Source organism: Coregonus clupeaformis, chromosome 19 (assembly GCF_020615455.1).
Source record: "Coregonus clupeaformis isolate EN_2021a chromosome 19, ASM2061545v1, whole genome shotgun sequence".
Classification (NCBI taxonomy): domain Eukaryota; kingdom Metazoa; phylum Chordata; class Actinopteri; order Salmoniformes; family Salmonidae; genus Coregonus; species Coregonus clupeaformis.
In genome coordinates, this window is record NC_059210.1 from 6,326,456 (window position 1) to 6,340,056 (window position 13,601).

Below are 13,601 nucleotides of genomic sequence, written 5' to 3' on the forward strand. Positions count from 1 at the left end.
TACCTGTCCCTTCCCCTGGTCACAGAAGCAGGTGGGATACTTGATTGGTTTATGGTGTATGATGCTGATGTGTGATTGGTAGTTAGTGAGAAATGCTGATGAGTGATTGGTCCTCTATGAGAAACACTGTTGATTGGTTGTTTATTCCTCTTATAGAGCCCCTGAGCGGTGTGATCGAGGGCATCAGTGCCGGCATGTTCCTCATTGCCATGGTGGTGGGAGTCACTGCACTACTCATCTGCAGACAGAATGCTCGCAAAGTGTGAGTTCCTGGCCCTCCCTGCTTCACATAACCTACCCACACACTTTGACCTACCTATACACTGCATACTAGCTTGATCTTACACTCTACATACATTCTACATACTACACTTGTGATTACAGTAGTGTGCAGGAGCGGCGGGTGGTCCGAATGAGTATGAGGAGAGAGAGGCCCAGCTCAGGAGTGCACATGGGCGTCAGGGGGTAAGAGGAGAAGCAGTCTGCGATCAGTTCTAATGGATCTTATCTGTTACATATATCAAATATAATGTGTTTCCTGGCAGGATAAAAACTCACAAAGAAATGACCATTAATGAGTTTTAGCCAATAATACATGTATCTCCCTTTTTTCCAGTAACCGTCGTATTTCAAGGTATGTTTAAATGCTTTTGTTATTAGTTACTGTAAGTTCGTTTTGGTTTGTCTTTCGCTCCTCTCTGTTTTACTCCAACCTTTTTATCTGTTGATCCTGTTGCAGCCCCATCAAGATCATGCACTTTGAGTCCCATTACACCAAACTCCAGGCTGACTCCAATTATCTACTGTCTGAGGAGTACGAGGTAAGACTGGATCACATTCACTGTCCGTTGGGCAATCTCGATCACGAGTACATTTACATAAAGTCGGAATATTCCTATTTACTTTACTTTAATAAAGAAAACAATATAGACGTATAGATTATTTTTCCTGCTCTGATACCTCTCCTTTCATTTAACGTTTTTTAAATGGTAGATTGATTGTGACATTTTATGAAATGCATTCAGTATTTATGTGCAGTGGGTATCTTTGGTAACCCTAACGTGTCACTTCCTGTGTAAGGACCTGAAAGACGTAGGAAGGAATCAGCCCCTGGACACAGCCCTACTGCCAGAGAACAGAGGGAAGAACCGATACAACAACATCCTTCCCTGTGAGTTAGATGCATCATGGGATTTCACCATGGGTTTGAATACATAGACAAAAGACAAGGGGATTGAGAGATTTATTTCTTGTCAATATGACAACTAAATTGCCAACTCAATGTCTTTGTGCACGGCCTGTGTTGTGTAGACGACTCGACCCGTGTGAAGCTGTCCTATGTGGATGATGATCTGTGCTCTGACTAAATCAACGCTAGCTACATTCCTGTAAGTTATCCAAACAAACGGACAAATCCGAACCAACCTTCACTCTGGTCAAATCCCCTCTGTTGTGTGGGTGGGGGGCTGGAGGTGGTTGGGAGGGGTGGGGTATGGCTGGGGGGCTGGAGGTGGTTGGGAGGGGTGCGGGGGGGAGAGGGGTATAATGTTAACAAAGACTGTACTGCATAAATCAGTGGTTCCCAAACTTTTTTGGCCCGCGACACCATTTTTATATCTAAATTATTGAGTTACCCCACCATGTAAAAAAAGTTATGTAATGAATGTTTACCTTTTGAATTTGGGTATGACAGTCTATTACAAATCAGTCTGACAGTATTTTTTACAGTATTTCAATCTGAAGACAGTATGGTTTGAAGTGACTGAAATGCATCAGAAAGGTATTGGGAAGTCATCAGGCAATAATGTTGTATGATCTTCTCTGTAGAAAATAACGTACTCATTAAAGATGTTATTTTCCCCCAGTCTGATTTAGTACCTAGTATTGTCTGCCTGGTTCTAACAGCTTGTGGGCATAGTAGAGGGAAACAGTATGTACGTACATACGTGTTCCTTAGAGTCATATCTTTCAGTGATGGGATCATAATATTTTGTATCTTACTTAAACTATTCAAAAGATAGAGCCACATTTGTCGGAAGAAAACAGAAACCACTCTGTTATTACAACCACCTCTAGCGGCTACCAGAGGTTACTAATGTAACCTCGGTTCTATGAACCAAGCGAAAATGTTCTCTCGCGACCCCATTTTCAAATCAGGCGACCCCACGTTTGGCAAACCCTGCCATAAACTCAGTTACTCTGATTGATTGATTCTCAGCCCTATTCCTCAATTAGTATTCATGGGATTAATTACTTACTACACTCCCTGTGGAGCATAAGGCTGTAACAAGCCGGACAATCCTTTGCAGCTTTTTCAGCTTCTCCATTAAACTTACCTAGTGTAATAAGGTTGACTAACCGATGCCCCCGCACATTGACTCTGCACCGGTACCCCCTGTATATAATCTCCCTACTGTTATTTTATTTTACTGCTGCTCTTTAATTATTTGCTTTTTTTTAAATAATCTTTAAACTGCATTGTTGGTTAAGGGCTTGTAAGTAAACATTTCACTGTAATGTCTACACCTGTTGTATTCGGCGCATGTGGCAAATAAGATTTGATTTGATTTGAGATTAAAAACGAAATGAAATCTCTTCTTGTTTCAGGGGAACAACTTCCGTAGGGAGTACATCGCCACTCAGGGCCCACTTCCAGGAACCAAAGATGACTTCTGGAAGATGGTGTGGGAGCAGAATGTCCATAACATTGTCATGGTGACCCAGTGTGTGGAGAAAGGCAGGGTGGGTAGAAGGAGCTGCCTTTTTGCTTCGTTCGGACCAGTGTTGTCCATTTGGAGTAGCTGCTATCATGTTCTATTGAACAACATGTTATTACAATGTTGTTACTAGTGCAAGTACAATGTTACTATCTATGTGTCTTTGTGTGGTCCCTCCAGGTGAAGTGTGATCACTACTGGCCCTTCGACCAGGAACCTCTGTATTATGGAGACCTCATAGTCCAGATGCTGTCTGAATCTGTGCTGCCAGAGTGGACTATCCGGGAATTCAAGATTTGCAGTGTGAGTGTGCAGGACAATGATTCTGGAAACTGATTTTAAAAATACTAGGTTGTTTTGTGTAAAGTTATATATTGTGTGTTGGCCTTATATACAATATACTTCATGTAGTTCAATTAGTAATTGATCTACATTTTGCAGTAGTTTGTTGGTAGTTGAACGAAATTCAAATCTAGGTAGTGTTTTCAGTAGTTAATTACTTATTTTGCCATGTAGCGGTGTGGCTAACTACTTTTGCAAAAAGACAAGAAAATATGGGTGAATTAGGCAATAATTTCATAATTTTTCAGTATCAGACCTTCCTAATTCTCACTTTAAATATGTTGTTTTGTGTTTAATAGGCAAAATTACAAATTCTGTTAACATATGATCTTAAAGTGATCTGTTCTTGCAATTTGTAGTCTATGACATTTCAGATTTATATAAGATAAATTTTCACAAAGTAGTTTGGTTGTAGTGAACTACTTTTTCTAAGTAACTTTAGTTAGCTAAGTAAACTTTTTCTTAAGGGTAGCTTTAGTGTAGCTTAACTTCTTCCAGTGTGAAGTAATTGGTAGCTTGTTAAACTATATTTTCAGAGTAGCTTCCCCAGCACTGTTGAAATATGACCATAATTGGGTTCAGCTAATACTTTCTTGATGTGTCATTATGTGACAGCACATACAGTAAGTAAGTAGCGAGCTGTGTAGTCAGCCTCTAGCAAGTCTCTCTTTCTGACTGTGTCTTAACTCCCATGCAGGAGGACCAGTTGAACTACTCCAGGGTGGTGCGTCAGTTCCACTACACAGTGTGGCCCGACCATGGCGTCCCAGAGACCACTCAGTCACTCATCCAGTTCGTCAGGACCGTCAGGGACTACATCAACAGGACCCCTGGGTCTGGGGCCACTGTGGCTCACTGCAGGTGGGTCACTGTCCCAACTCCCTAGTCTCCGCATTCAAAAAAAACAACTCCCTAGGACACACTGAGATATAGTGTCTTGTCTTCCCTGAAGAGACAGTATAGTTACAGCATGCAGTAATGACCAGAGTTGGGTTCAATTCCATTTCAATTCAAAAGAAATTGACTGAAATTATGTAGCCAAATTATATTTCCCCTCTCCATTTAGGTAACGTGACTAAACTGTATTTGCCCTCCGACCCTCTTTCTCTCTGTCTGTCTGTCTCTCTCTCTCTATCGTTCTTTCACACTCTCTCTCTCTCTCTCTCTCTCTCTCTCTCTCTCTCTCTCTCTGTCTCTCTTTCGTTCTCTCTCTCTCCCTCGCCGTCTCCCTCTCCCTCTCCCGCTCCTTCTCCCTCTCCTCTCTGTCACAGTGCTGGTGTGGGCCGTACAGGGACCTTCATAACCCTGGACAGAGTCCTGCAGCAGCTGGACACCAAGGACACAGTAGACATCTACGGCGCTGTCTTCGACCTGCGCCTCCACCGCTCACACATGGTGCAAACTGAGGTGAGACGGGTGTGTGTGTATGTGTGTGAGATACAGTTTGAGTTTTACTCTGTGTTACTCTGTGTGTATGTGCAGTTGTGTGTGAACTCCAGAACCTGTGTTATGTAATAACACATCCTGTAGAGACATTTATATATCTGGGTATGTTTATTTTCTTTACAGTGCCAGTATGCATATCTCCACCAGTGTATGAGAGACGTCCTCCGAGCCAGGAAGCTTCGCAGTGAGCAGGAGAACCCCCTCTACCCCATCTATGAGAATGTCAACCCTGACCCCCAAAGTGGTAAGCCCTCACATTCCTTAGAACTCTTTGTATTGTAGTTCATAACTGAAAGAGATCACAGATGATCTATCCTTTCAAATATTAGCCTGGTGCATGGTCCAGTCTGTTTGTGCTTAGCCAACTCCTGTCTGGGTTAAAGTAATATAATATTATATATGCCAATTAGCAGACACTTTTATCCAAAGTGTCTTACAGTCATGCGTGCATGCATTTTACATATGGGTGGTCCCGGGAATCGAACCCACGATCCTGGCATAGCAAACGTGTATGACATGGCAACGATAGTAGAGATGGCTATAACACTTACAGTTATACGATCAGGCTAGTCAAGTAACCCTTTCAAACACAAAACGCAGCTACACAAATCTAGGAGGTTGGATAGCTGGATGACATCACAAATTATATTTTTTGTTTGTTTTTGGCCTACAGATATGGTGTATGCCAGACGTTAAAGATTGTAAGGACTACTGAAGGAGAGAAAACTGTTTGTACTTTCACAAGAATAGCACTGCAGGGATACATGGCAATTAAAATGTTCTACTATTTCTGTTGATTGTTCTTACCAGATATTATGAAATATAGAACACTTTATAGCTATTAAATTATAACAGAATATATATTAACAGAATTGTATATACTTGCCTTATATCTGTGTGTTTGTATATATGCTTTGAATTTGCGTTATTGGCTTTCATACAGTGTTTTCATTTTGTTTGTTAAGCTGTCATTTGCACATTATTACATGGCACAGACCAAAAACCTGTAAAAAAAGAACTGTAAAAAATCTGATACTGCATAAGAAATGATCTAACAGTATATACAGTAAATGTATAGGCTATTTTATCTTTCACAAGTCACTTTTTTCTCAAATGTTAGACAAAATGCTTTCTGTTTGAAATTACACTTATTTTCTTAAGCACTGAATTCATTCAAAAATATATTAAATATGTATGTAGATAAATTCATTATACATTTATTTGTAGATATTGTACAGCCCATGCGATATATCGCTTGAATATAACATTTGGAAAAGCATTTAGTCATGCAAAAGGATGATCATATGAGTTATGAAAGCACACAGTGTATGTTGTGTAATCCATATTTGTATGTAGCCTATGTAAGATAATAATGATTTTGATGTATATTTGATGTATTTTAACATATCATTTGATGTATTTTAACATCATGTCATGGAACTACAAATCACACACATTTACATTTTACATTTCAGTCATTTAGCAGACGCTCTTATCCATTTAGTCATTTAGCAGACGCTCTTATCCAGAGCGACTTACAGTTAGTGATTGCATACATTTTTCATACCAGCCCCCTGTGGGAATCGAACCCACAACCCTGGCGTTGCATTCGATTCTGTGAATCGTTACACAAATTATAGTAGTTACTGTATGCAGTTTCCCATTTTGCAGCCTAAGTAGGCATATAAACATATCAAGACGAGGGCATTAATATATTATTTGAGTGTTTCAATAAAATACTTACATAACAAAAAATATATAATTGACAATTATTTATTCATATAATACATTTCTTATGGAGTCATGATTTGGGAGATGATGCCCCAAGAGTCCCCCCTCATCCTCGCGCCTGCGCAGTAGGCCGCATATTCACCAAATTGAAAATGTTTGCCTCAAACTCTCGGAAGTTTAGCCAAGAAGTTACTGTGATTTACCTAGCCAGCTAGCTGCATAAAAGACGGTGCGACTAAGATAAACTAGCTAATTTTAGGGGGGGGGGGGATATATATATAGAGAGAGACATAAAGGATTATACATGGATTTATATCAATTTTTATTATCTTGGGTTCGAAAACATGAATGGTAGCCACCTTTGGAAGAAGTTGTGATTGTTTTTTTTGGCGCTCTAGTAACGTTAGCTAACAACGCAGAGGAAAGATGGTGGAATTGAGCTAGCTAACGCTAGCTTCATATGCGATAGCAGAGCTAGCTAGCTAGGTTGCTATCGTTTGTGTCTGAAAGGTTTGGAAGAACTGCCCACATCCGTTTGCCATACTCGTAAGTATCCCAAAAATGTGTTAGCTAAGACAACGTGTATTCTATATTTTTACTAATTAGCTAGCTAACTAGCGTGGCTGCTAGCATTTCACGAGAGCTAGCTACTGTAGTTAGCTAATGTTATCCCATTGGGTAATGAATGTGCTAACGGTAATGCTAGTTAGTTAGTCAACCATGTCTGACCAAGAGATTAAGTTACTAACGTTAGTTAACATTAACTATCCATTTGATGAACTAGCTAGCTATAACGTTAGCTATATATTTTAATATCAATAAAGCCAGTTAAGCCAAAATCTTGTATTCGGTATATAATGCTTTGGCCAAAGCTATTTCTAGAGTTAGCCAACGTAATTAGCTAACGTTAACTAACTTGTAACGAAGTTAACTTTCCTTACTAGCTAATGTTGGCTTATTTACATCCATTGTAGCTAACGTTAACCTTTTAACTTGCATGACACAAATGCTAGCTAACTAACTCCAGTTTTATAACAAACTAGATCGTCCAGCTACCTAACTTGGCTGACTGTAAATGATCTGTGTTCAGGCCCACATCTTATGTTGGCATAGCAGATAAAGAAAACATGAGTGCTCCTCAGCCTCGGAGGATGGAACCAGGGATACTGGTGGCTGGATCTAGGTAAAAAAACAACAACAACACTTCTTTAAAAAAGTTTGAATGGTCACTTTCACATCAATCAAATGTAGCTACAACTCTTCCTATGATGTCCATTCACTCACTGTATTACTATTGGCTCATATAATTTAAATGTCCTTATGTTCCAGACAACAGATGGTGCTCTGAAAAAGCCATGGGTAGCTGTTTAAGCTGTCCAGAGAAGGAGTCAATCCCAGATAATCATCAAACCAAATTTAAGGTGAGTCTCTTGATCCGTTACAACAATCATACTTCAATGGTGGTCCATTGCCGAGCCCACATTCCATGCCCTAGTTATGACAGATTTTGCGACGTCAAAATATGTAGACCTCCCACCTGAATGAAAGGGAAATATTGGTTTCATAATGAATACCAGCTTCAATGCATTGCAGAGTAGACATGTTTGTGTTGACTGACACAGTGACTGTTGTGTAACGGTATTGTTCTGTTGCCAGGTGATAAACGTGGATGACGATGGGAATGAGCTGGGCTCGGGCATGATGGAGCTGACAGAGGTCGAGCTGGTCCTCCACACCCATCGCCGTGACGATGTCAGGTGGCCCTACCTGTGCTTGCGTCGCTATGGCTACGACTCCAACCTCTTCTCCTTCGAGAGTGGCCGCCGCTGCCAGACGGGACAAGGTACATTTAATAGAGATTTCCGTTCCACACAATTATTGATTTCACTTATTTCATTAATTGATTTTGTCATTTTCAAGGACCATTCTCAGCGTATGTCGCACCATTTACATTGACGTCATTTAGCAGACGTGCTTATCCAGAGCGACTTAAAGGAACAATTAGGGTTAAGTGCCTTGTTCAGGGGCACATCGACAGCTTTTTCACATAGTCGGCTCTGGGATTCGAACCAGCGTCCTTTCGGTTACTGGCCCAACTCTCTTAACCGCTAGGCTACCTAACAAACTTATGTGGTGCCTCAGCTGCCTGGGCATTAGTATACATTTGAACCTTTTAGTCATTTGGCAGACGCTCTTATCCATAGCGACTTATAGTTAGTGCGTTAATCATAAGGGAGCTAGGCGAGACAACAACATATCAGTCATAGTAAGCAAAACATTTCCTCAATAAAGCAGATATCAGCAAAGTCGGTGCTAGTAAGAAAAGAGAAGTGTGTGTTAGTGCAAGAGGCAAGGGTGGTGTTTTTTTTTGGGGGGTGTTAATCAAGATATTTGTTGAAAAGGTATACAGGCACACAATAAAATCACATGTAGGCCTAATACACAATGTTGTGAATCAAACATGAACCATGATAAACACACATCAGAATACATTGAATCACATCTGCAACTAGGCCCCAACATCAGCTTTATTGTTATATCGACTTGAACCAGTGAAATATTGATTATGCTGCAATGCCAATGACACAATTGTCTGTGTGGTTATTTTTCGACTCCATCCATGCTTTCAAAAGGATGAGGTCTGGGGGGAGGGGTACTATGGGTTCTGGTAAGTCAGGCTCGCTGTGTTCCCATGCCGTGATAATGATTATATAATAATGTGATTACCAGTAATGTTAGTCATAGAAATAGAACCATAATGACTTAAATACGGGAATGGAAGCCCACTCTAGTGATTCTATTTCTGTGGTGACATTATTGAGGCCTGTGTCTGACTCTGTGTGGTGTTGTGCTTGGGGGAGTTGGGGTTTTCAGTTTGGTCGCACAAGTTTACCATAGTTGTGTGTTCTGTTTGTTCTCTTTGTGCATTGTGCAGTGTTTCCTTGCAGTGTGACTAGTCTCCTGTGTAGTTTGTCCCTGATGTGATGCCATACCTATGGTTGTTCCTATGTGTTCCTTCTTGACATGTTACTATGCTTCCTTTTCCTTTTATCTCTATCACTCTGTTGCGTTCACCTAGGCAGTCCCTTTAGATCATTGATTACAAGGTAGACAAGGGCATAGTTGGCAAGGAAAAGTTGAAAGACCCAATAAATGTACAAACCCTTTGTAAACGTGAAGATGTGAGCAGTGCTGATAATGGTTGTTTCTCAATCTGTCTATATTGCAGTCGTGCTGCCCATATGTGATTCCTGAGATTATGAACATTCTGATAAGCTCTGCAGCGCAACAATGCTTTGACTTTCTTGACTGTGTCTTTAGGGATCTTTGCCTTTAAGTGTGCTCGGGCGGAGGAGATCTTCAACATGCTGCAGGAGGTGATGCACAGCCACAGCATCAGTGTGGTGGAGGAGGCCGTGCTGGAGACCAACCACCAGGCCACACACACTCCTGCCGGTAAGCCTATATTCATCCTAGAACTAGAATTTGCACAGGCCATAATGAATACTTCTACCAACACTTGCAATGACCTGAGAAATGCCTGTTCCTGTCCCTAGAATATCCATTGCCTCATATGGCTGTCACACACTCAAATACCTAACTCTTTAATACTGTGCCTTCCTTCGTTAGATAACTCCTACAAAGGCTGAAATCTGTCTTTCAGTCAACACTTTCATAGTCCCCACTGAACCCAGTTCTTCTCTTCCTTATGTCTATTCAGCTCTGGGCTACTCTGTTCCCACCGTGCACAATGGTGTCACCCGGATCCCTTCGGTGGGCGACGCCCCCTCGCACCCCTCCACACGCCACCCGTCTGTGGCCAGCACCCGCCTGCCCTCCGTGGGAGAGGAGTCTACACACCCCTTGCTAGTGGCTGACGAGGCGGTGAGAGAACGAGGGAATAGAATAAGGCCTGCCCTGCACACTGAAATACTTTTAACACGTATAGCTTTATTGATAAAATAAAGACATCTCAATACAAATGTTTGGGTCGTGTTCAGTAGAGCACATTTTGAGATCTCCTAGACTAAAGAAGACCTCCACTGTGCTACTTGTGACGTCGATGGGGAATAATGAGTTTATGTAGAAGCTGCTGAGTTGGTGTGATAAGGATGTTATATTAACCCTGTCTCCTGATCTGTCCACAGGTCCACACTTATGTGAATACCACAGGCCTGCTGGATGACCAGCCCAGTCCTCTGACTGCTCCAGCCCCTCTGGACAGCCCCGACTCAGCCCAGTCCCAGTGCCCCCCTACACCCCCTCCTCCGCGGGTATCCAGACCAGAGCCCCTACCCCCCCTGGCCCAGCTCCAGGAAGAACCCCAGGTACTGCTGGAGCCCCAGGGGGTACGCTTCGTGCTGGGGCCCACCCCTGTGCAGAAAAAGATGGCCAAGGGGAAGCATCAGACTGAGGATGGAGATGATGAAGAGGAGGCAAGGGAGGACTCGAAGTCCCCGGAGCCTGGAGAGGGAGAGACTAACGGCCCCACAGACACCGAGGCCCCAGCCCCACCGGAGGGCCAGCCTCAGACATCCTACACACACTCCAACGGCTCTTCTGCCTCTGTCGGGGCTCCAGCCACAGCCCCTCGCCGCCATCTCCTGCCCCCCCTCACCCCTGACACCCTGCAGAATGTCAACAACTCAGCCCAGCGGCGCACAGCCCTCCTGGACTACGAGAACCTCCCGGCCCTGCCGCCCGTCTGGGAAACCCGCAAACCCAGCAACGAGGAGGAGAACAACGGTGGACCCTGTGGTGGAGGAGGCCAAGGGGGGCTAAAGATGTCCTCCCTCAACGGCTACAACCACCACCACCACCAACACAGCCTCCTCCACCACTCCTACTCCCACCCCATGTCAGCCCACCCCCCTCTGTCGGCCATGGAGCCCTCCCACAACTACGTCAACACAGAGAATGTGACGGCCCCCCTCAGCGCCCGCTGTGCCCCCGACACGGCACGCCGCCGCAGCGAAGGACCCATCGTGTTCAACTTCGACTTCCGCCGGCCGCTGGGTCAGGAGCCTCCCAAGACACTCAACTACATCGAGGTGGAGATGGAAACTACCACCTCTTCCTCCGCAGCAGCCAAGGGTGCCTCCTCGGACACCAGCAACCCCCACACGCCCACCTCACCGCCTCCGCCCACCACCCCCACGCGCCGCACCGAGCTCTACGCCTTCATCGACATCGAACGCACTGCTGCCATGTCCAACCTGCAGAAGGCTCGGCCGCACGACGACGGGTCGTTGAGGAAAACGCGGCACAACAGCACAGAGCTGCCCACCAAAAGCACTGTCTGACTCTAACCTGATCCTCCTGGCACCTTTTTCTACTTTTAACCCCTTTTAAAAATATGAACGTGAAGGCAGCCTACACAGGGGCCTTTGTTATAAACACAGACATTGGAAATGCGAAGACTCCAGAAAGCGGTCCTAAATGAGATAAACACTTATTGTTGTGTGGGGTTACCTGTAAGGGAATTCAGGTAGACCAAAATAGGTACTTACTTGCCATATACCAATTTATTCCTATGGTAATATAATACCTCTTCTCCTTCACCCATTCTACAGTGCAATTGGGTTGTTTATTATGTTAATAAGACTGGACTGCATTCCTCCTCACCCACACCCCCCCTACGGTACAAATCAGTATTACTGAACAAAGCATTCCATTTAGCCTTTTTATATGATTCACTACATGCTGCTGTAATTTCAGTATCTGAGGATTACATGGTACGCTACATGTTTCTGTATAGTAGATTCTGGCACAATAAATGTCTGTTCTGTTTTTATGTATTTAGCTGATCAACGCTTCCCCCCCCCTAACTTTTAATCCTAGATTATCTAGATATGAAGGTATGGCATGTACTCTATCCAAAGTCTGATATCCCTCAATTATATTTTAGCAAATAATTTATCCGTGCAGTTCTAATTTGGCTCTCAGCCCTAAAATATAATATTATTCTGGCGACAGTTCTACTTGCTAGGAACATTGGGATGCCTTTTTAAGCTAGACTCTGCAATATGACAATTCAAAACTGCTACTTGGCTCTTCACAATTTTTACTCTTTGAGGCATTAGATTAGGTAAGAGCCAATAGTGGTGGTCTTGTAAGATTTTAATATACTTCCTTGCGTACATTCAGAGAAGTTGGGACGCAGGGTTCTTGTTGATTAAGGAAGTTGCCCCACTGTGTGTCATGTTGCTGAGTCTACCTTTTCAGTGTGTTCAAGTACTAATAAAATGGCATTTAGGACAACCTCTCAATACCAAGGAAAACTTTAATTGCATTACATTTTACAACAAACAGGATTGTAAAAGTTCACAGGCAACATAATGTAAAAAAATATACATTGCCACCAGAGGTGAAAACACCTTGAATTGTTAGTTGGAACTCAGACAACATATACAGTACATTTAAAAGCAACAAGCAGGTAAGAGACTTTGCCCTCTTGGCCTGAACTCGACATAATGTCTGCCACAAAACAATCTGGTGAAGTTCATACAAAGTGTTTAATTTACCCTTAATACAAAAATAGATGTATTTATCTTCTTCCAGAGAGTCATGGCAACAGTGAGCGCACCATGTGGAGGGGCAGTGATAGTCTTTCCTTGATTCCTCACATTCTCTCCTCCAATACAGTTAAGACTAATTAAGATTGGGCCTGGAGCCTTCGCCTTGTTGTCTGGTCCACCAGTTTGTGGTAGTCATTCAGCTTGTCCTGCAGTTTGTTGTATATCTGAGAGGACAGTCATGAGAGAAGCATGGTGGTGCGTGTTAACATTTAAACTGAGGACAAAGTCATGTTTGATGTCAGCATAGGTTGTCAAACAGCTTTTAAAAAAGTATTTTAAATGGACTTACACTGGCGTTAGTCTGGGTCTCGTTGAGCGCCTGAAGGAGCTGGTCGATGGAAGTGTATGGGAGCCACACCAATGATGCTGTGGCAGAGAGGGGCCTCTGTAACACACACATACCATTACCATCTCAGAGAAACACAAAAAGGACAAACATTTGACTTTAATCTTATTTTAGAATTACATTTAAGAGATTAAATTCAATCTAGAGATGAGAATCAAGGTGTTCAACTCAAAATGGGTAAAACAACCACACCGCAGTCATTGCAAGTGATTTATGCGGTAATGTGGGGTCCCCCCAAAAAAAAGTTAATTAAGGAACTCAGTCCGCCTTTCAGCTTGCTCTTGAAAGTTGTAATAGTAGAATGCACAAGGTGCAATTATGAAATTGGGTAGTGCATCATCAGATTCTCTTGTCGTGTCAGTCATTGCATACCTTAGAGAGAGCTATTTATAACTTGTCTTAAATGTCTAGGGGGTTGCGGGATGTTCCCCAATACTGGAA

At 42.9% G+C, this 13,601-nt stretch overlaps 3 protein-coding genes across 3 annotated transcripts in view; 2 read left to right on the forward strand and 1 right to left on the reverse strand.

Moving 5' to 3' along the window:
- The window catches only part of LOC121531464 (receptor-type tyrosine-protein phosphatase beta-like), a 6,771-nt gene extending 830 nt beyond the window's left edge, over positions 1 to 5,941 (forward strand). Inside the window, 13 exon segments of the mRNA XM_045227086.1 lie at positions 1 to 31; positions 157 to 262; positions 385 to 465; positions 617 to 634; positions 740 to 821; positions 1,081 to 1,171; positions 1,312 to 1,388; positions 2,608 to 2,742; positions 2,898 to 3,020; positions 3,757 to 3,920; positions 4,331 to 4,466; positions 4,629 to 4,749; positions 5,179 to 5,941. The exon segment at positions 1 to 31 is cut by the window's left edge and continues 76 nt beyond it. Coding sequence (XP_045083021.1) covers positions 1 to 31; positions 157 to 262; positions 385 to 465; positions 617 to 634; positions 740 to 821; positions 1,081 to 1,171; positions 1,312 to 1,388; positions 2,608 to 2,742; positions 2,898 to 3,020; positions 3,757 to 3,920; positions 4,331 to 4,466; positions 4,629 to 4,749; positions 5,179 to 5,201 — 1,188 coding nt within the window. The 3' untranslated portion in view covers positions 5,202 to 5,941.
- A 96-nt stretch (positions 5,942 to 6,037) lies between these two features.
- LOC121531544 (fibroblast growth factor receptor substrate 2) lies at positions 6,038 to 12,030 on the forward strand. Its single transcript, XM_041836798.2, has 7 exons — positions 6,038 to 6,782; positions 7,327 to 7,419; positions 7,566 to 7,657; positions 7,893 to 8,079; positions 9,558 to 9,692; positions 9,958 to 10,121; positions 10,385 to 12,030. The coding sequence occupies exons 3-7, from the start codon at positions 7,592 to 7,594 to the stop codon at positions 11,537 to 11,539; spliced, it is 1,707 nt and encodes a 568-aa protein (XP_041692732.2). The 5' UTR covers positions 6,038 to 6,782; positions 7,327 to 7,419; positions 7,566 to 7,591; the 3' UTR covers positions 11,540 to 12,030.
- A 471-nt stretch (positions 12,031 to 12,501) lies between these two features.
- The window catches only part of LOC121531543 (nuclear pore complex protein Nup160), a 28,017-nt gene continuing 26,917 nt past the window's right edge, over positions 12,502 to 13,601 (reverse strand). Inside the window, exons 29-30 of the mRNA XM_041836796.2 lie at positions 13,104 to 13,199; positions 12,502 to 12,978 (exon numbers count right to left, since the gene is read on the reverse strand). Coding sequence (XP_041692730.2) covers positions 12,892 to 12,978; positions 13,104 to 13,199 — 183 coding nt within the window. The 3' untranslated portion in view covers positions 12,502 to 12,891. The remainder of the gene's footprint in view (positions 12,979 to 13,103; positions 13,200 to 13,601) is intronic.

What these genes read in the sequence shown, in the direction of transcription:
- LOC121531544 (XM_041836798.2), top strand. Translation starts at nt 7,592, where the DNA reads ATGGGTAGCTGTTTAAGCTGTCCAGAGAAGGAGTCAATCCCAGATAAT. An exon ending in ATCATCAAACCAAATTTAAG is followed by an intron (nt 7,658 to 7,892) that starts GTGAGTCTCTTG and finishes TTCTGTTGCCAG; the next exon opens with GTGATAAACGTGGATGACGA. An exon ending in GGCCACACACACTCCTGCCG is followed by an intron (nt 9,693 to 9,957) that starts GTAAGCCTATAT and finishes ATGTCTATTCAG; the next exon opens with CTCTGGGCTACTCTGTTCCC.